At 37.8% G+C, this 22,639-nt stretch overlaps 1 protein-coding gene across 1 annotated transcript in view; it reads left to right on the top strand.

Annotated features, from left to right (window-relative positions):
* The first annotated feature begins 9,741 nt into the window (after positions 1–9,741).
* The window catches only part of LOC149796794 (ATP-binding cassette sub-family E member 1), a 52,422-nt gene continuing 39,524 nt past the window's right edge, over positions 9,742–22,639 (top strand). The window contains exons 1-4 of the mRNA XM_089961445.1: positions 9,742–9,841; positions 13,664–13,830; positions 16,139–16,224; positions 22,441–22,538. Coding sequence (XP_089817571.1) covers positions 13,698–13,830; positions 16,139–16,224; positions 22,441–22,538 — 317 coding nt within the window. The 5' untranslated portion in view covers positions 9,742–9,841; positions 13,664–13,697. The remainder of the gene's footprint in view (positions 9,842–13,663; positions 13,831–16,138; positions 16,225–22,440; positions 22,539–22,639) is intronic.

Below are 22,639 nucleotides of genomic sequence, written 5' to 3'. Positions count from 1 at the left end.
GGGTTATCGACCCAATCATCAACCATTTGCAGTGATTCATTATACTATATTCTTTCATTTAAATACTTGTTTTAATTATATGGATGAGTTCGAGAGATTAGCAGCAATTAAGCCCTGGAAAAATATTAAGTTCAATCTCGATAGAGTCCTCAAGGACGCACCAAAAGCGTTAATAAACGATAGAACCCTGTTGAATAAAATACGCGATTGTATCAATGAATTCAAGCGTGATGGTGCATCTCATAGTTGGTCAACATTTCGAATTGATGGCGTTGTTGATGCTACCATGAACGACAACCGCGCAGCAACGATAATATCACAACTTGACGGTAAAAGATATTTCTTCAGAGTAAAATTCATTGTCCGGGTGGAATCAGGTAATTGGATCATACGTGATAAATTTGAACCGGTTCTCAGCGATAAGAAAACAGTCATTGTTAGCCGCGACTCCAAGCCAGGGCTGTTAACCGGAGTTGACAGACCATACTATGAACGAGCGTATCCTGAAACAGCAGTTGTCTATGGAATATACCCGTTAAATAAGAAACCTGATATCGGAAAACTAGCGCCGATGAAACAGTCAACGGGGATAAATTGTGTAGCAGAACGAATAATAGAGCATTTTACAAATGCGTGTCGAGGAAACAAACTGACCGATTTACGACGTAGCAAAATAAACCAATGGGAGAAGACAGTGCGCGAGCGAGGAGCAACCATCAGCGACATAGCGAAATTAGAAACGTCGCTGAGATTTCCAATAACCGTTACAACGATAACCGGTGAAGTATTATATGAATCAAAGTATAAATCAAAGGGAGCCCCAATCAAAATTATTGATCATAACGAACACGCGTGGACGCCCGCGGTCACAATATTTCCACGGGATAGAACAGTAAAGTATATCCCGGGGGAATTTATACAGGATGGTTTTCTCGCAGAGAGGAAACTATTTGATGCTATTGCCTGCTTGTGTAAAAACGACCCTGTATCAGTGTGGTTACTTCGCAGCGCTGAAAACGACATGGATACCTTTGATCAGTTTGTAAGACCAAACGGTGAATTATATCGCACTGAAGCGTTTCACAACAAGATGAAAAAAAACCGCCATGGAATTTGAAGAGCATGATGAACAACTGCTAGCAAATTGTTTTACGATTCCATCGGTTGCGGCTCATGTTGCAGCAAGGAAAAATGCGTGGAGACCAACGCGCAAGGAATTTCTACCGGATGTACAATCCAGTTGTTTGGAATACTATCACGGTGGACTATGGAACATTGAATACAACCGCGACGCTATGATTTCCGTTGATATGGTTGCCTGTTATCCAGCGAGTTTTCTCGGGTATGGATCCGCCGCTGAGTATTTCAAACGATTTGGACACCCCAGACATGAAATGACTCATGTTGCTATTAATGGACCACTGCCTGATTTTGATTTAACCGGATTCGCTCGCATAGTATCATTTGAATTCGCAGCAGGACTTCATCGCTGTTGCTATATTTGGATCGGTAGACACATGGCTGAAAAGAAGTGGCTGCCAATAGCGCTGCTACGGTATATGATTGATTGTAGCATGCTTGTATCGTTGATTGTCAGTGACGCGATTATATCATACCGGGCGCAGACTGAAGTCTGGTTACCAGAACCAGAGCGTCTAGATAGCATAATTGACGAATCCAGAAAACAGATTGATGCCGACGAGGAATATATCATCGAATGGTCCAGGAGGATATTCAACCAACGAAACAGAGAGGCAAAAGATCTCGGTAGAAGAATAATCGGTAAGTTCACACAAGGTGGAAAAAACCACGACTACAAACGATATTGCTCACGGCTGATTATAGATGACGCAGAATATGATTTCGTAATCAAGGACGCAGTGGCAAAAAATAGATACGTGAACTGCAAAACAGCTTTCTTGTCCAATGGAACAAAGTTGGGTACAGTTGTTACCTACTTTGATGGAGACAGCCCCGCGTATCCGCATTTGAGGGCGTCTATGCTGGGTTACGCCGCTATCAATTTATTCTCGATGATAAATAGATTCCCCGACACCGCGGTTAGAGTAGCCGTTGATTCATTTTATATAGACGTAAAGTACAAGGAAAACATAGCCGAGTTTACTAGTCCGGACGAGAGTTGGGGTATATGGAGAATTAAAAATGAAATACGACGCGATTATTCCCCTTCAGCAAATGTCACCGTTGAAAATAATTACTTACGCGGTGATAATTTATCAGAATGGTCTAATGCACCACCGTGTTCTGATCCAATTTGTAGACACAAAACAGTTTATTTAAGCGGCTGTGGCGGGTCAGGAAAGACGACTCGGGCAATTGAATTATTTCGAACGCGGGCAAGTATAATCGTGCTTACACCGACCCATAGACTAGCGCGAGAGATAAAACAACGAAATGTTGACGCCGTTACTTATCACAGCTTTTTTCGATACAGCGGCGGTGAGTGGACTCCTGATCGAATGGGCGAAAAATTTATTCCTGAGGTTATCATCTGGGATGAGATATGTACTGTTTCGTTAGATACTTTACAAATGTTTCTTGAGTGGTTGCTGCGCGCGAATACAGCGGTAATCATGTGTGGCGACCATGGCCAACCACCACCATTTGTCGGCGAGGGTCCACATGATTGGTTAAAGGGTTTTGTGGACTATTATGAAGAAACCGATACTGATTACCGAGCACTTGATGAACAACTGCGCGAGGTTAAAAAATTAATCAGATTACAGCCGGATAGAGTTCAATGTGAAATAATCCGCGAGGTGATTCCGGAAACGCCGTTAAATGAATTCTGGGAAACATGGAGACCAAACGATTTGATTGTAGCGAGTAGAAAGATAGTCAGAGACACACTTCAGCGGAAGTTGTTTACGTTGCATAAGGAAAAGTTTCCAACGCGCCCAGTGCCGTTATGTTATAGACCCGCGGATACACGGCGGCAGAACATTGAAGTTGAAATCCCGGGCCCGACAGCGTCAGGGATAAAAAAACAAATTCTCGTGCTGAATGATATTGTGCTCGTTGATATCAGCGTCGTCGAGGACGCGCTACGTGCTGATAAATCCCCGTGGATGCTAGGATACGCAACGACAATACATTCCTCGCAGGGATTGACTATCACGGACACAATTGTTTGGATGGTTGATAATCGCATCGAATGGTCAAATCTAGTCTATCTCGCAGTGTCCAGAGTACGGAGGATAAATCAGCTTCGAAGAATTGTTATTGACGAAGCCACCGACGAAGCCGGCGACAACGATGACATTATTGATGCTAGCGTCATTGATAGAAAACTCTCGGGTTACCGCCAACAGGATAAAAAAAAAACAGCGGCGTTTTGATATTGATGCCGAATTAATAATTGCGTTACGACAACAACAGAATAATCACTGCGCGAGTTGCAATTGTATAATGCGCTGGCGTTATTCGGATAAAGACGCTTGCCAATTTACCGTGGACAGGATCGATAACAGTCTCGGTCATATCCGTGGTAATGTAAGGTTAACCTGTCTTGAGTGCAATAGACGCAACGGCGCTAGTTAAGGCCACGTGGGGGTAATTGAGTATCGTCAGGTATCACTTGTAGTTGCTCGCGAGTAAATCCGCGCTGAGGAGCAGTTGAATCCAGTCTATAGATCGGTGGTCTACCAGTTGATCGTGTTATCGTTGATATGTTATGTGTGGTAACACTCCAAATAGGATCAGTAGCCCTTTTTTTACCGCCTTCAAGCTCTCCTGGTTCATACAGATATCTAACAGTGACATCGCCGAGAATCGGCTTGGAAACGCTATCTATTTTTGATCTTCCGGGTATGTACTCGTATTTAATCGCGTCGCTGGGCTTCATGTTGATTGCTCGGGTAATCTCGTTATTTAACGCTGCAATTACGCCTGGCAACCTTTTGACCCATTCACGAGATCGTTTTTCTTGGATGAATTCCTTCGCGTATTGATACCCAAATAACCGTTCAGCAAGAGTTCGATTGAATCGTTCAATAATTGCCTGATCACGATGTAGCGCAGTATGACCTCGTCGTATCGCGACGCTATGATGTTTCAGCGTTGATAAAACAGCACCGCGAAATTCATTGCCAGGATCAACTTGTAATAGATTTGGCCAGCGCAGAGGACCTCTTCGATAAATCCGCTCAAACGCATTGGCTACTTCAGTTGCTGACTTTGTTTTTAACGGCTCCGCTTGTTTGTATCGACTCGCAACATCAACTACGGTTAGCGCGTATTTGTAACCGTTGTCATGCGGCAGAAATAGTATATCAGCCTGATGAACTTCATTAGGTACGCTGACATCAAAGCGCGAAAAGTTGATTTGTTTAGGCGGTGGTAGATAGATTTGCCATATAGCCTGTTTGGATAACCAATTAGCCGCAGTGGCCTTTGTTACCTTTGCAGCGCTTGCGAGTTTACCAATTGCGGCCTTTCCTTTCCAGTATCCTCTCGGAGAATAATAGATGGATTCCATGTTGTTATTATAAACGCTAGCGTATTCAATTACCAGCGCGAGAAGCTCCGCTTCCAATCATTAATTTACCTTTCATAGCCGATTTTACCAACCATGAGGCCAATTTTTCTTTGACGGATTTATCAGGAATAGCATTTAACGCGTGAATTAATTTTACATCCGCGATATGACGCTGTTGCAGATCACCGCTACGATAAGCTATATCATGTATCCGACATGCTTCGTCGATAGCGTTTATTGGATACTCACCGGGTCGCGGCTGATTTTGATCATCGAGTCTGATATCTAATCGTGTTCCGGGGCCACAGTAGCTATATCCTGGGAGGTGCTTTTCTCCTGGATACTTTGCCCACGGTGTTCCGGGGAGTTTTGATAACTTGGCTGCAATATCACCTCCTCGCTTTTTTTTAAAGCATCCCCGGGTCTAGCAGAAATAAATCTAAATTTCTTTGCACCGCATTGTACACACTTACCAGTAAGCGCCGATCTATTATTTCTTGTTGTAACGGTTGTCATATCATTCGTGCCAGTACGCACTCTACACTTTACACAATATAGATCCATAATTTATGTATAGAGATATGAATATAATTGATTTTTCGGCGACTAAAACAAGAGAACCAGTTAAGCATGTTGCAGCGTTACCAAACTCGATCCGGATGATTATCATCGGACCATCTGGATCCGGCAAGACGCAATTGTTACTCAATTTAATAATGAGATGGATGAAGTGGGATAAGTTGTATTTAGTTGCTCCTAGCGTGGATGATCAACGATGCTACGAGGTGTTAAAAGATTTTAACGAGAATGCATCAGCGATCGCTGAAAAAAATGTTATTGAGTTTATTACAGATATCAATGATGCACCAGGTATTGATGATATTGATGGCGACGTTAACAATCTAGTCGTGTACGATGATGTTATGTTAGACAATCAAAAAAACCCAGCTAGGATATTTTCCAGAGGCAGGCATAAAAACACCGACGTGATATATGTCACTCAACGATACACTCAGATTCCAAAAGTAATCAGAGACAACTGTAATATTCTTGCTGTATTCAACGGCGTTGATACACACACGCTACGAAATATCTGGCAAACTTGGTGTGGCGGTGACATGGACTTTAATGGTTTTCGAAACTTTTTTAGTCATGCTCAGTCAACCCCACATGGATTTGTAACGATAAATTTACATGATCCTCGGACACGATATCGTATCGGACTTGACCAAATATTCGGTTAGTTGTAAATAACCACTTAGCAGCAGGGGGGGGAATGACATCGACGCGGTCGTCGCTGTGCTTACCGGACGCTGACGACGCTGGGGATCGGCGCGCAGAAGGTATTAATTAAACCAAATGACGTCACCATCGTGTAAGATGGACCGACGTCGTTTTTTTTTTTACCAGGCGCTGACTACACCGAATCCGCTGAGTGCAGAAAGTAATAATTAAGCAAAATAACGATTGGACAAAATGTCCGATTCGCCCCCCCCCTGCTGCTGTGTTTTTAATGCTAATTCCCACTGAGGCTAATCCTACCCCCTTCACTACTCACACATATTTTTTTCTGCAGTCATTGGAAAAAGTGAAAAGAAAGATTACAAAAACCTATTTCAAGCGATAAGTAATAAATCTGCCAGCACCTTAGCCCCATTGGTCCTGAACCCTGGCCAAGTCATACGAAAGACTTAAAAAAATGGTACTAACAGCTGCCTCGCCAGGCGCTCAGCATTAAGAGGTTAGTGTTAGGACTGGTCGGCCTAGTGTCATGATAATGTGACTGGGTGGGACATCATGCTACATGCCTGCGGCATGATACCCTAGTGCTAGAATCAATAACATCAATAAAAACTGCCACACTGCAGACATCGTAGCGATATGACTGAAACATTGTTAAAGCTACATTAAAAATCCAAATCGTACACACACATACACACTCTAGACACAGCATTAAATATACAAATTATATAACTAATGCTTTAATTACCTTGCAGTTGTTTCTTATCACTTCATATTGTCATCACTCAGTTATGTCTGGTTCATCTCAATATCTGCTCCAGAAACTTCAAAAAGTTCAAAACACAGCTGTTCTGATCATACTTTGAGTACCACGATCAGAGCACACCTCCCCGCTGCTCTGTACCCTACACTAGCTATCCATTCGATCCAGAATCAAACACAAAATTTGTTCTCTGTCCTATGTTTCACTGTCGGACTCGAGTCCAACATATCTATCTGACCTCACCTATGTGTACACACCAGCAAGATACTTAACGCTCCTCTTCTGACAATCGTATACTCATTATTCCCACTATGAAAACAAAGTCATATGGACAGCGTTCTTTTGCATACCAGGGCCCAGCAATTGCCCACTGAACTTAGACACAAAGACACCGTGATCACATGCAAGAGGGCTCTCAAAACTCACTTATTTCGACTGCAAGAACAAACTTAAAGACCTAATAATGTTTCCTTCCTGAAATATTCTCAGCATGTTTTTTATTTTTTAACGTTTTTCTAATTTCATGGTGTTTGTTTTTTTAATAATATTAGTATACGTCTTTTTTTTATCTTATAGGTGTTGTCTAATGTTGTAAAGCGCTTAGAGCCTCTAAAGATTAGGCGCTATACAAAGTCCTCATTATTATTATTATTATTATTATTATTATTATATTAAATACTCTCAAGACAGTAACCGTTTTCAAAATCGTATGCGTCAACACTTCCCGTGGTGACAAAAATAGTTAATCAATCTTGTGCACTCAGCTGCATACACTTTGCGCGCGCGCGCACACACACACACACACACACACACAGGCACACTATTTGTGAATTAAAATATTGGAATAATGTCAAACAACAACATTCTATGTCGTTTTAATGTGCATTTTCAAAAATATGTTAGTTTAGAAAGTCTAGATTATTGCTTGTTTTTGTTTGGTTGTTTGTGTTTGGTTTTAAGCCATTAAGACGCGTGTTCACAAAGTCAGTGCACAGTCATTTGAGTAATAACCTTCGCGTGTAGCAACTTATTGACTGGTATAATCAATACACTTAAATGAACTCGCAAGCGGTCCATATAGCTGACAATTTCGTGATAGAGATGGTGTATAGAAATATAGAAGTATGAATAAAATAAATGACTGCAGTAAAGAAGAACAGCTATGTATTCTCCCTTGTAGTTTTCGGGGGGTGGGGGGGTGGGGGATGTTATTGTGGGAAAAATAGGGGTATGTTTTCTTTAAATTAATTTTCTTTCGTTCTTTTGACAGCGAGGTGGTCTTAGAACGGCTGCAATTTGATAAATGGGAACGAATTTTTAGACAACAAATTTGGCGACACGTATTTCTTGGGGTGCAATTATACACCTAAAACCGCATTGCGATGTATTTTTCACCAAACCTATATTGCAATACAGTAACACTAAATGAAAACAATCAATACAGTAACAATTAATGACAATAAAATAATAGCTATAACATTTACTATGTTAAAATACAACATCTCAGAGAGTTGCTACCTTATAAGACTTCAAATGGTAGTCGTTTGTCTGACAATAATGTCATTTTCTTCTGGGCTGCTAAGGTAACAGAAAGGCGTTATTTTTATTTTTGGAATGAAAGCATGAGTGGCGCTTTGATGTTTCTCTAAGCTCATGGTTTTCGTAATTTCTCGAAGTAGAATCAGACATTTCATAATATCATCGGCAGGAGTAACGTTTGCGTACTGCCAGGTTTGGTGTGTGTGTGTGTGTGTGTGTGTGTGTGTGTATGCGTGCGTGCGTGCGTGTGTGCGTGATTTGGACTTTTTTTTAAACACTAATCTCTTAATGCTGAACGCCAAGCAATGTAGCTGTTAGTACCATTTTTATAAATCTTTGATATGACTCGACCAGGGTTCCGACCTGCGACCTACCACATATGAGGCGGACGCTAGATTTAGAGTGAGCATTTTAATAAGCAGGTGACATCATAGCCACATATCGTACATCAGTATCAACACAGATTTGGGGGAGTTGATTTATCGGACTAGATCTATTCGTCCAGACATTTGTAATAAGTGTTACATGCACGTTTAATAGACTTGTTTTCATCATGTGTTTGCAAGCTTAAAATATGTGTGGCACCACCGTTTCAGAGAAATGCACGCGCGACGATAAATCATATAATGGATTCAAAACTCTAACCATTTATTTGAAACCATCATTTGCAAAAACACTAAAAGCTTTAAGATCTTTTATAATAAATCTAGCGATGACGGTTGTTATGTTCTTATGTCGGACATCTTTCGGACATCTGTGTCGATATACATAAATGTAGGTGCAACTTCAGACATTGCCGCAATAGTTTTTGTGTCACTTTCCACCATGGTCCAAGCGTGTCTTGCATATAGCAATGCCCAATGCCTTTTTCAATTTCGCCACTGCTCGTCCTTATCTTAAACCGACAAATTCCCACACGGAACATTTTGCTTTTTTTTTGTTGGGAATAATTTCTAAATCCATTATTTAAAAGAAACAACAAAAACAAAACAAAACAAAACAAAACAAAGAAAAAAAAAACAAAAAAAAAACAACAACAACAAAAATAATAATGACAATTAAATACACACCTGTCAACTAAGAACATGAAGTGAATGTGACGAAAGCACTTTGATCTGACCGACCATGTATTTCATACGGAAAAACAAAATCAGGTTATGTCGCTGTTTCCTAAATGTTTTCCTGTTTTATTCTCTGAAGCTAAATTATCATTCATCACATGTTGCATGCTTTATTTTATGAACATTCTGAGTATTGAAAATACAAAAATAAATTATTTTCGATGAATTTATACATTTACGAATACTGACTCTTGAGTTCTGTTCATTAGTGTCATTACGAACAGAACATATATATCTGAGGCAACAAAAACTTGAAGAAAAAAAAAAGCCATGATGATGGCACAACTCCAATTAAATTAAATTTACAGGGAATTAAATTTGGCCCCAGTGATGCTATTCTGCTTCGTGTTTTACATTCTCTTGAATCTCGTGGTAAGCGGGAATCTATTAGGAAAAGAAAATACGTTTCTACAATTAAATTGGAAACATCGTGAGAAATACACAGATTTGTATGACGAAAGCAAGACCGCGAAAAAATTACGCATCACAGAAAATCGTATTTTGCAGTACGTATTTCCAGAATAGCAAACCGCCATATACCGGTTTATCGTTACACCAGTAGTTATTTCCGTTGAAAAGGTCAAGCGTTTTTGCTACGCAGATCATTTATTGCATGTGCACGTTGACTGGCTGGGGGCAGCCATATTGAGGATACAGCACAGCCGTTTACTGCTGCTGGTAATCAAAAAAGTCTTTAAGTTGTTTAATTGTGTTTATACGTTATTCTTTGTATTAAGTGTCATAAGTTTAGTTTTTAATTTTGAATCAAAGGGTAAGTCGGTTCATGTAACTCCAGAAATGTACAGTAATGAGACGTGTACATGTATGCCTTGGCATATGGGACTTAAAGGACTGAACGTGAATGCATTGTTAAGATGCATATTGAAGTAAACGTGGTATTCGATTGATGCAGCGAGCTAAAACTCGATTTTATCATATTTATTTTTATTCCACAAAAATTGGATTGTGCTTATGATTGCTATCGAAATTTTATTTTAAAATGTTCATAATTATTTTTTGTTAATTTTTTTAATCTTTAATTCTAATAATTGTCTGCAATTTTCCCTAGAAATTCTATATTTCACTTGCATATATAGAATGGAGAGGTTCTTTAAATAGTATTGAACATATATTATTTGCTGTTTTTAAACAGATGTAATATAAATGTTAAGAATTGTCCCAACAAAGGTTACCACACCCTTTGAAATTTAGTAATATTTCAGGGATGGTCCTGGCTTTTAAAAAGCTATCGCCAAAAAAATCGCCAGATGGGATATTTGTGTCGCCAATAAGGAAAAAAAATCGCAATTTGCGACATTGGCGAAGCCCAGGATGATCCCTGATATTTTCATGTGAACAAATTCGTTCTGCATATGCACGATATTGAATGCTATGTGCAAGTCCACATTTAGTCCGAGTTTTCTCTGACCCTTGTCACCCCATTATTGATATTTGGATATTTATGTTTGGGTGTAGGGTTAGAATCCATTCCCTATTGAAAAGTTTGAATTCGCCATCATTTGATGTCGGCATGGGGTAGCTGCTTACTAGCCAGCCCAGCAAACTTGAAAAACCTTTCATTGAGATATACCTGCATGAAGTCGATAAGAAAATGATTTTTTTTCTCAAACATCATGAGCATAGCATTCATTATGTATTGAATCTGCCGACAGATAGATGAAAGTGTGTCATTGCTGAAATTTGACCTGGATCTGTCCATTTGCATCCTGAGTCACATGACTATACAAATATCGCAAAAAACGTCAATAACATCAGATGTCATTTAGTCACATGACAGATCTCGGAAACGCTTAATTACGCATATTTGGACACCAATTTTTGATCTGGGGTGCAGAATATCACTGAGGCGGAAGTCCTCCTTACGCATGTATTAGGTGTGCGACAAAATTCAAAGACTTGCCAGTCCTGCTTCAGCCACCTGCTTTGTGGGAAAATGTGTTGATCAATTAGCTGTGATGATATTTACAATGATATAATTCAGTGACTGAAAGACCCCTTGATACATGTTGCCATTTTATAAGAGTACATAAAAAAAGAACATGATGCAATAGCTGGGCAGCAAGTTCAATGGCTTTGACTGGCGACCACATGGGAGAATGTAGATATTCATAGTGATTGAATTCAGAGTCAGAAAGATCCAGAGATGTACATGTGGTCATTTATAAAAGTACATCAACTAAACAACTTTAGCTTTTTTTATTGTGGTCATTTCTGAATGTAGTGGAATAAGCAATGCACGTAACTTCAGAATCAAGGCATGTTGAGACTTTGACAAAATGCCACTTGTAAGTGGGTGACAAGTCGCCAAAAAAATGTAAACTTCGCCTTCTTCTGTTAGGAAAGCCAAAACGACTTTGCCCTTTGATTATTTAAGAGGCACATTGACTGACCATACCATATTTTTTAAAATGCCCCTCTCCTTAGCGGGGTTAGTTCTAGTGTTGTAGCGAAATGTATTAATCAAGGCATCAGTAGTAAGGCCTAGTTTTTATATCAGTTATGTTGACAAACTCTTGCCCATTCACAGGCATTATGTTTTGATAGCTGATTGACCATTAACCCTTTCCTGAGTAATGTAGCAACTGTCAATTTCCTACATGTTATCCTTTGATGATAAAACATACAAACTTGTGTTTTAAGATCAGAATCTGTGATCTGGATATATATTAACTGACTTATACACTGTTTCGTCATAAAATTAGTTTGAAACTGTAAGTGAACCAGTAGGCTTAACAGGAAATAATGGCGGACTTTGCAAAGTTTGGGATGTACCAGTTTATTAGATTGTCTGTTTTCTTAAATCATCTGGCAAATATATTCAGAAAAATATACAAATCATTGAAACCAAAGCCTAGGTATTATTTTATTAAAGATTTAACTTTAACATACAAATTATGTAGGACCGAGACGTATGGGACAAAGCTAATTTGTGGAATTCGCGAGATGCGCTTTAATGTCTAAGCTGTTTTCTGACTTGACATGTATTTGCGAAAATACGTGAAAAAACAGCAAATCAGATACTATTTGCCTAAAATTACAAGTACGTATACAAATAAATAAACCATAAATTTGCAGTCCTGTCAATGGACTGTTGTAATGAAGCTATATTATAGTGAGTGATTACATTACGAAAACCTCTCCATCTAAAAGTAGATGCACTCACGTCTGTGTTGATTCTGTAGGAAAGAAGGGACTGCAACTTTTGATGGTGGGACCAAAATGGGAGTCCTGGACTCCTAGTTTTAAAATCCTAGCGAGACCTCTGCATGATATGAGCAATGTTACTTAGTTTAAGTCTCTGCAGTCGTAACACTGGATTGATGGCAAGGGGAAAAGATCAATGAGCAAAATTAACATAATATTACTTACCCCACCTGGATTCATGTTTGGTGACACTCCTTCAAAATATGACAGCCAGTTGTAAATGTATTGACTTGTGCCTTGATACAAATAATTGATATTAAATGACCAGAGGGGTAAATAAATAATTTTGTTTAAGTGCTCGTTGAATTTGATTATGTTATATGTGGATTACTCTTTTCTGCTCCAATTACTCCTTTTGTGTATTTGGATTACACTTTTTCATTGCCAAGGGTTGGCATTTAAGTACATGTCCAATACATGTCCTGTTAGTTACTAGCACTGTTCACTTATACCTCATTCCAGTAATTTTAATTTTTACAATGAAATCAAAACAAAATGAACATTATTTAATATAAGGCAAATTTACGAGTAGTTTAACATAGTTTCAAAACTAAAAGCTCTTGTTTTTTAATTGATTTATAGGAAGCCACCTAACTTGCAGCAGCTTCAATAATTTTCTGCCATGTAACTAGATGTCAGTGTGCTGAGGACTTACATAGTACTGTTTGGGGCTTAATAGACTCCTGTTTTAACATTCATGCACTGACCTATCAGTGCTTGAAAAGATGACAGGGTGTGGACAGTCTTCTATGTAGTATTCTTTTTATTCTGTACTTTACAAAAGCACAAGGAACACCATGAAAATATGCCATGTCCAGTGAGATCTATGGAGGTCGCAGTGTTTGCAGAGACATCATGTTACTGTTTCAGTGAACCCAGCATCAACAGAAATCATTTTTTTTAACTTAAAAATTGCATAGATGAAATATGAGAATGGGTTTTAATGTGTTCATGAATCCTTAAAAAACAAGCGTGTTGTACTTTCAAAGATAATAGATGAAAGGCATAGTTTTTTAAATGCTGTAAAATATATAAAATAACACAGATGTTAAGACATAAGGTCCTTAAAATATATAGTCCTAGCTAGGAGAGAGGATAAATGAAATTATGAAAGACTTTTAAAGAAACTGTTTTCATACCAATTATCGCATGGATTTTTTTTTTTATTTGTCTTGGTTGTTTTTTTTTTTTTCAAGTAGAAATGTATAATTGATTTTGATTCTAGATTGTGAGTCATGTTTTATCATAGTCTTGAAAATTTGCTCTTTTTTTCAGGTACAAGGTACCTGTTGGAGGTGTGATAGTCAAAATGTCCAAGCGAAGACCACAAGAAGAGGATGCCCAGGACAAGTTAACAAGGATTGCCATTGTTAACAACGATAAGTGTAAACCAAAAAAATGTAGACAGGAATGCAAGAAATCTTGTCCTGTGGTCAGGATGGGTATGTAGAATTTTGTTTGATAGCCATTGTAGGTTAACAATCTTGTATTGAACTTCATTAAATGGGACAAAGTATGTACAAATGTTGAGCAAGCTACATGCTGTATATACTTGTTTATAAGTCAAGTCAAACAGCAAAGTTTTGTCTGCATGATTAAATCATAGTGCTGTACAATTTGCAACATAGGAATAAATAATGCAAAACTTTTAACATGTCATCACGTAAAAGGGAGACTTGTAACTTTCAAGAAAGTCGAAGTTAATCAACTCAGTGACATAGGGGGATTGCTGAACAATTTTATGTTAAAATGACTTGAATAATCAACATTGTAACAAGGAGAATATTTGGCAGCATGGGGAAAATGTAGCAGATGGAAAGAGAGATTAAGTATGTACCATGATCTTAAATGACATAAGTAAGTCTACTCTTAAGTCAAGAAGAACGTTTTAATAATTAATGTTATTTTGAAATGAAGATATTAAATGTGTTCAAGTATGTAAATTTCTTACTGCATACATTACATATACTTCTCACATAAATTTGGTCCCTCTCTGGAAAGGCCACCTTTCTTATAAGACCACTTTCCAAGTGCAGAAGGGGTGGCTGTATAAGAGGGTGACAACAGTATTGTTACTTTACCTGAATAGAAAGTCATATAGTCCAGACAGATGGATATATCAACCTGGGGTTTTGACCAATACACTTCTTGTGAAACAAGTTGGTCCTGACTGAAAAGTTCCAGTCATACTGCCACAACTGTCTTAATAAAAATTTGTTAATACTTCCGATCAACCACCCAGATGGATAATCATTATGATATGTGGATTTTTCCTGATTGAAAATTGTGCCAGTTGTACGTCCAATATGGCTGCCATGATGACTGTTAAAACTGTTCTTCTCATTGCTCTCCCAGAATGGATGATCATTATAACTTGGGCTTTTTACCAAACACCTTTTAACTATGTCTGCTTTGTTTGAAATGAAAATGAAGCCACACAGACATACAATAGGTATACCACAGGTATAGATTTGGAAACATTGTTATTACTGACGAATATAATAGATGGTTTCAGCTCTACAGTTAAAAGGAAAACATGGTTTTAACTTGTAGACCTGCCAAGCATTATGATCTGACTGCTAGTGATACAAAAATTACACTTAAAATATTGATGACTGAATAAAAGCAAACATTATGGAAATGTAATTGTTGTAGTAAAATCCAGATATTAGCTTGTCCATATTTGATTTGAGTCCAGGTTTCATATTAGATCTAATGGAGTTGGTCAGGGAACCAGACTAACTTTACAGGAGTACCTCAGATGCTTTAAACAGCAGGTTTATTTGTACAAACTTCTACATGATCAATCAATTGCTTGTAGGATTTTCAACAAAATGGCATCCGATAAATAATGCATGTTCAAGACAAAAAGGAAAACAAACATCATGAAAAGTGTTAATAGTCGCACAGTACAGAAGAAGAAAAAAGGAATATTTAGAATCTTTGGCTGGGAACAATTCAATCTGTTGGATATGTATTGATTTGAGTAATCTCATATAGGGAATTTGATTGCTCTTTTTTTATAGTAAAAGTGAGAGAAAAAAAATCCAAGAATTATGTCAGGTTGGGAGATAGCAAGCAGCCATTAAGCTCCATAGGGTTTTGGACCTGGAGTATGTGAATACATACTGGAGGTTATTAAAGGTTGTTTATTTAAAGAATGTTTTAGTTGAACGTTCATCAGTGTCGACTATAACTTCTGAACTTTTTTAAATTAAAAGCAATAAATGTTGACTGCATGTTTTCAAGTGAACAACATCATTGCATGATACTTTGTTTCACCTTATCAAAAACTGGCACAATTTAAGGGAAAAAATCCACCACTTTGCTGAGAAGGATTGGCTGGTTTGATCTTGAATGCTGGAAATTCTTCTTGCCCATTAGAGTGTAAGTACCTTCAATGGACTCTTGTTTTGATCACAAGAAGTACCTAATTAAACACGTACTATACTGTACACCTGGTTTACCATTGATATGATGGTATTGGGGCATGTGTTATAGCACCACTGTACTACTGTATCTCAGTTATCAATCAGAAACTTAAGTTGTATGAGAATACATATATAACAAACTTTGTATTTTGTTCCATTGGTTCTGGCCTGGTTGTTATGGATGGACATGTTTTGGTTGGGGCAAGTCTGTTAATTATTGGTGGATATGTTAAAAAAGGTAGTGTTGCCATGAACAATGATAGAAGTAGCTATTGTTTGTCATGCATTTATGAAAAGAAATCTGATTCTTTTATTAAAGGAAAACTGTGTATTGAAGTGTCACCGATGGACAAGATTGCCTTTATCTCAGAAGATTTGTGTATTGGCTGTGGTATATGTGCCAAGGTAAGATTTGTGTATTGGCTGTGGTATATGTGCCAAAGTAAGATTTGTGTATTGACTCTGGTATATGTGACAAGGTAAGATTTATGTATTGGCTGTGGTATATGTGTCAAGGTAAGAGATGTGGAAGATTTGAGTATTGGCTGTGGTATATGTGCCAATGTAAGATTTGTGTATTGACTCTGGTACAGTGGAACCCCGCTATAACTCGCCCCGCCATAATGCGAATTTGGATATAACGCGGTCGTAGCATGGCTCCCGAAATTTCGTATATTCATTCACACATGGAGAAAAAAATGTGGAGAAAAGTAAAAAAAACAAAACAAGAAATTAACTTCATTTTGGGCATGAGATTAGTTGTGACTTTTAAAATAATATGATCGTGGCATGGTTCCTGAAATTTGAAATTCATTTACGTGTATTTTTATCGGACCGTGAAAATATTTGTTTAACGTACGAGAAATAGTGTGTAAAAACGTTTATTATAATTTGGTGGAAGAATTCACATATGACTTTTAATAATAAACGATCGGAACTTAACAATTTATCCAGGTTCTTTAAGTGATTTTGGAGAAGTGATCGTGTATGAATTCTAAAATAATACAATATATATAACGTACGAGAAATAGTGTGTACAACGCTTGGCTTCTGAAATTTATCAATTTGAACAGGTTGTGGTGAAGCTCCATATTCTACTGTAGAAGAGAAAACTGGTTTCATTAGGTTTTTGAATTGTTAAGCCGAAGTAAACATTATCGGAAGTGTTACTTATTACGGATCCATGAGTAAAGCCAGTAAATCGTCTTTGTGATTGTCTTCCATGAATTATGTATACAGTCGTTGCTCAAACAATAGCCGACATGGGCTTCTTATTTAACTGCAATCACAGCCAAGCAGCAGACAAAGCTGTGGTTGATACAAGAGTCGCACAATTTAATAAACATCAAAGGACGAAAGCGGCCAACATGTATGCTGTGCTTGGCGGTGTGATCAAACAACAAACAGTTGAAAGTAAATAATATCCACTTTGTTATCTGTAAATTAAAAGGGTATGAAATTGTACATCCGTTCAGCTTAATTTTGTTTTATATAAAAAGTGTTTCGTAACCATTGCAGGCCTTCATTACTTAGTTATCGAGCTTTATCTGTGTACGTTGTTTGCTTATATAAAAAAATATTTTACTGTTATGGAAAAGCAAGTTCAAAAACGCAAGTCGTTTTCTGCTAAAGAGAAACTGTATGCCCTAGATCAACTAAAGAAGGGCAAACAACAAACTCAGCTTGCCAGAGATCTAGGAATCAGCGAGTCCACTTTGCGAGGGTGGAAAACAGATGAAGGAAAGCTCTGTAGTCTACCCAACATTCTTGAAGAGGAAACTGGTTTACAGCGTAAAAGGGTTCAGTTAGCTAATGACAATGTCCTAGATTCAGCTTTGTACCAATGGTTTGTACAAGCTCGCTCAGAAGGTGTTCCAATTTCTGGCCCAATTCTGAAAGCCCAAGCAGAGAAATTTGATCGCTGTATCAATGGAGATGATTCCAAATTCAAGGCGAGTAATGGCTGGCTAGACAGATTCAAGAAAAGGCACGCTATCAGCCAAGTTCTTGTGTCTGGGGAAATCCGCTCCGCTGACAAAGAGGCTGCCAATTCCTACCCGATTGGGCTTAAAAAGTTGCTGGAGGACGGTTGCTACACAGCCGACCAAGTTTACAACTGCGATGAGACTGGTTTATGTTATAAAATGTTACCCGATCGCACCCTTGCAACCAAGACTGACAGTCACAAACGAGAAGGTTTCAAGAAGAGGAAGGACAGAGTGACTCTCTTATTTTGTGTTAACTAGTCTGGCAGGCACAAAGTCAGACCTCTGATGATTGGAAAATCGAAAGCTCCCAGATGTTTTCATCATGTAAATATGAAGGCACTTCCATTTCAGTACACTAACAGCAAGAATGCTTGGATGAATAGCTCCATATTTGACAACTGGTTTCACAAAACATTCGTTCCAGATGTTCGGGCTCATTTACGAAAACTCAAGCTGGAGGAAAAAGCTCTCCTCCTGCTGGATAATTGCCCTGCCCACCCCCCAGCGGAAAATCTTGTCAGCAGTGATGGCAAGATCAAAGTTTCGTACCTCCCGAAAAACACTACGTCAGAAATCCAGCCACTTGACCAAGGCATAATTTCCGTATTTAAACAAAATTATCGCCGTGAAATGATAAAGGGAATGGTAGCAGATAATAATGCATCCGTCGACACATCATTGGCATTACTCAACTTAAAAGAAGTATGTCACCTTGGAGGTAAAGCCTGGGATGCTATCACTGCACGCTGCATTGAACGATGCTGGATAAAGGGTCTTGGGCCAGCTTTTACGCCCTCGACACAAAATGATAGTGACGATGAGCTTGAATTTACAAGATTCACTGAAGATGACGTACGTTTAGCAGAAGAAGCACTCAAAAAATACGAGCACAGTCATCATGATATCCTTAACTGGTATTCAGTAGATGACATCTGCCCTATATACGAACACATATCAGATGACGAAATTGTTACAAATGTCAGCAGGAAGAATGAAGCTGCACAATCAGAACCTGAAACCAGTGACGATAATGATAACGATGACGATGGCACCCCAACTCCCCCACCAAAAGTGTCTGAAGCAGTAGTACATTTAGAAGCAAGTTTTAGGTGGCTGGAAACACAAGATGTTGACAGCGTCAAAGTCCTTCAATTAAGAAACATTCTTGACTTTGCTAGAACCCAACAGTTCGCGGCAAAGAAGCAAACGTCATTGGATATATTTTTCAAGAAATGATGAAATTTAAATTTGGAACCACACTGACTTTGCACTTTGCGCAACGATTAATTTAGCAGTTTTCACAGGTTTCTTTTGATGTTCACAAAATCTGAAATAAAAGTTATTTGCACGCTGAAATCATGCGTTGATTGTTAATTATTCTTGCAGTTGTCGCATATGATAAAATTTTAGCGGTATGAAATTTGTACAGACACCGTATGTAGACCCGGGAATAGCTGCATGCAATGACCGTACGATATCAGACGGCAAGTAAATGGTTTCAATATTTTGTTCATCCTATATTTTACACGACGAATTCAGACTATTACAAAATTATTGAATATTTTAAATCTGTACAATTTTCAATGAAATTACATCCATTATGGATGAACTGCAAGCCAAGACGGCACGGTAGCATACGGTGTTGATACACTTTTCATGATATAGCGATAGTCTGGTATTATCGGTCAATCTGTATTATCGTTCAAACAAATAAAAATTAGTAAATGTTTTTAATGCACAGTAATGACCTATAAATATATTAGCCATCGATTATTTTGAATATATCTTAATTAATGCATTCCAGTTAATATTCATCTGATGATAAGCCGACTTTTGATCATTGTACATGTATACACATATATGTTCTCGGAAAAAAAGTTAAATATTGTAAAACCCCGCATTAATGCGACCCCGCTTTTAACGCGATCCGATTTTATGGACCCCGATCATCGCGTTATAGCGGGGTTCCACTGTATATGTGACACGGTAAGATTTGTGTATTGGCTGTGGTATATGTGTCAAGGTAAGAGATGTGGAAGATTTGAGTATTGGCTGTGGTATATGTGCCATGGTAAGATTTGTGTATTGGCTGTGATATACGTGGTAAGATTTGTGTATTTATTGGCTGTGGTATATGTGTCAAGGTAAGAGATGGGTAAGATTTGTGTATTGGCTGTGGTATATGTGCGAAGGTAAGAGATGGGGAAGATTATTGGTACAATTTATTTGTCTCTGTTATTGTGTTGCCATAAGTCTTTAATTTAAAGTTATGAATCTAATTGGAATGTAAAATATGCTTCTTTTAAGACCACAATTTTGAAATATATACATGCTGCTTTTATTATTCATGTACATAGTGGGCTTGTTAGGTTCAGTTTTGTTTCCATACAATAACTCTAGTGGACTACCATTTTGCATGACTTGCAGTTGTGATAAGGAAGACAACAATTGATTTGGAGGTCAAAGGGGAAGATAACTGACTGAAGGAAGAGTTTCTGCATAATTACATTTGTTCAAGATCACAACCCAGGACCAAAGTTTATTCTGAATGATAAACTTTGGGTTACGAAAGAATAGCCTCAGTGTTGGGGTCAAAAGGTCTTATGTTCAGGTCGCTGTGACTAAAGAAGAAATTTGGTTTTGACACAATGACATTAGTTCTACATTACATGCATGGACCAAACTTTGTTGTTGTTGTGTTTAATGCAATTTTTCAGCACACGATAGGCTATAGGGGAAACCCTGGAAAGAACCACCGACCCATGAGAAGCTACTGGCAAGCTTTCTCAAATACCCACATTAGCTGAATCCGAGACTTGAAACGTCACAGACAGAGTTGATAAGGCAGTGATCTATAACGGAGAGCGCTTTAGACTATTCAGCGACTCCAGGCCCCTGAGCAAATTTTTGTAGATGGCTTATAATTGGAATAATGAAGCCTACCGATTTGGGGTTAATGGGTCAGTTGTTATGATCACTGTGACTGAAAGAAGAATTTATTTATTCTCAATATTTCAACATCACAAATCTGGAGCAAAGTTTGTGGCATCCAAGAGGTCACAAAAGAAGAAAACTATTACTTCTGCACAATAAATTTAAATCTTTATAACAGACTTTGGGTTAAGGAAATATTCTGTTGATTTTGGGGTAAAACGGTCAGTGGTTTTGATCACTGCATCTGGACTAAGAAACATGGTTTCCAGACAGTAACATTGGTAATATATCACATAACTGGACAAAAGTGTGTAGATGGCTTACACTTGGGATAATAAAAAGTCTGTTGATTTTGGGGTTAAGGGATCAACTGTTAAAGGTCATTGTAACTACGGAAGAAAAATTACTTCAGCATGATACTTGACTTCATCATAGTCCTTGATTAAGCTTGGTTGATGGCTTGCTCTTGGAGAAAGACAGAAACCTATTGATCGTAGGATCAAAATGTTGAAGGGTAAGTACACATGTTGAAGAGGGGAAAAATGGTTTCTGCAGTTTTAGTTTTGACCATGTATCTTTACCAAAGATTGTGGTTGACTTGTACTTTCTGTAGGATAGAAACTATGATTTTGGGGTCAAGTGGTCAAACTTGAAGGTCATTATGACTGAAAAAAACAAAGTGATTTTTGCACAATTTCAATTCTAGATCATTTACCTTGGAGAGCTTGCACTTTGGGTATGGAAGAGACCTGTTGATTTTGAAAGCAAAAGGTCAGGTTTCTGTCATTGTGGGTCAAAGAAAAACTGGCTTTGCACAATGACTTTTGTTCTAGAGTAACTTACATGAAAATAAATTGTGCATGACTTGCACTAAGGGTGATAAAGAATGCCATGAGTATTTATTTCTAAAGTTCATTGGTTATAGACAGGTAACACAAATTGGGCTATAATGGTTTTTGTACAGTATTTTAATTTCAAGGTAGATTACCTGGATTCAAAGTCCAGGTCATTAACACCCATTGGTCAATGATATCCTGAGTTTGCCTTTGTTCTTGTTAATGCTTTGCATTACAATTTAAAAATGTGACAGTTTTCAGGTAATTGGATTTTAAATAATTATGGTGAATTAGTGTACTTAAAGGAACATCATCGAGAAGGATTCTCAAAGACAAATGAGGAAAAAGTCTAAATATAGTTGACAAATTAATAAGTTTCTGGGACTGTAATGCAGTGAAATGTGTATGATCTCAAATATCAAATGCTTATAGAGATTTCAGTTTGTACTACCTTGAAGAATCCTTGAGTATAAGGAGTTCTCTTTGAAACTCCTTGAATTTCTAGGGAAAACTATTTTGACTTGAAAAGTCCTTGGATATGTAAAAAAAAAAAAAAAAAAAAGTGTTTGAAGGAGTACACTATTTGGTGGTTAAAATGACACCGAATGGGAAGTTCCCAGATTGAGTTGTATCCCTTTGCTGTAGTGGCATGCTAATATTTTTTTTTCTTTTGTACTTTTGTTCTAATGTATGCAATGATAAACAATGTACCAAAAGTTCAACTTCCATAAGGAACATTCTATTTGAAAATTCGTTGTAAAAGCAAAACTGTGCCAAATGTATGAACCATGGATTAATACGTTCTAATAGTAAATCAATTTTATTTTCTATTTTGGTTTAACTTGACTGCTGTTTTGTTTCAGAAATGTCCTTTTGAAGCTCTGAGCATTATAAACCTGCCAAGTAACTTACACAAAGAAACAACTCATAGATACAGTGCAAATTCTTTCAAACTTCACAGGTAAGAATCAGTCGTGGCTCTTCATCTCTAAAAGAAACTCTATTTATATGTAAAGAGGGTTTGTGAAATATGTAACCCTTAGCGAAAACTAGGACATGCAA

Source organism: Sinohyriopsis cumingii, chromosome 6 (assembly GCF_028554795.1).
Source record: "Sinohyriopsis cumingii isolate HCF-2022 chromosome 6, ASM2855479v2, whole genome shotgun sequence".
NCBI classification, from domain to species: Eukaryota; Metazoa; Mollusca; class Bivalvia; order Unionida; family Unionidae; genus Sinohyriopsis; species Sinohyriopsis cumingii.
Note: the sequence above shows the minus strand (reverse complement) of the source record. Positions and strands in the feature narration are given on the sequence as shown.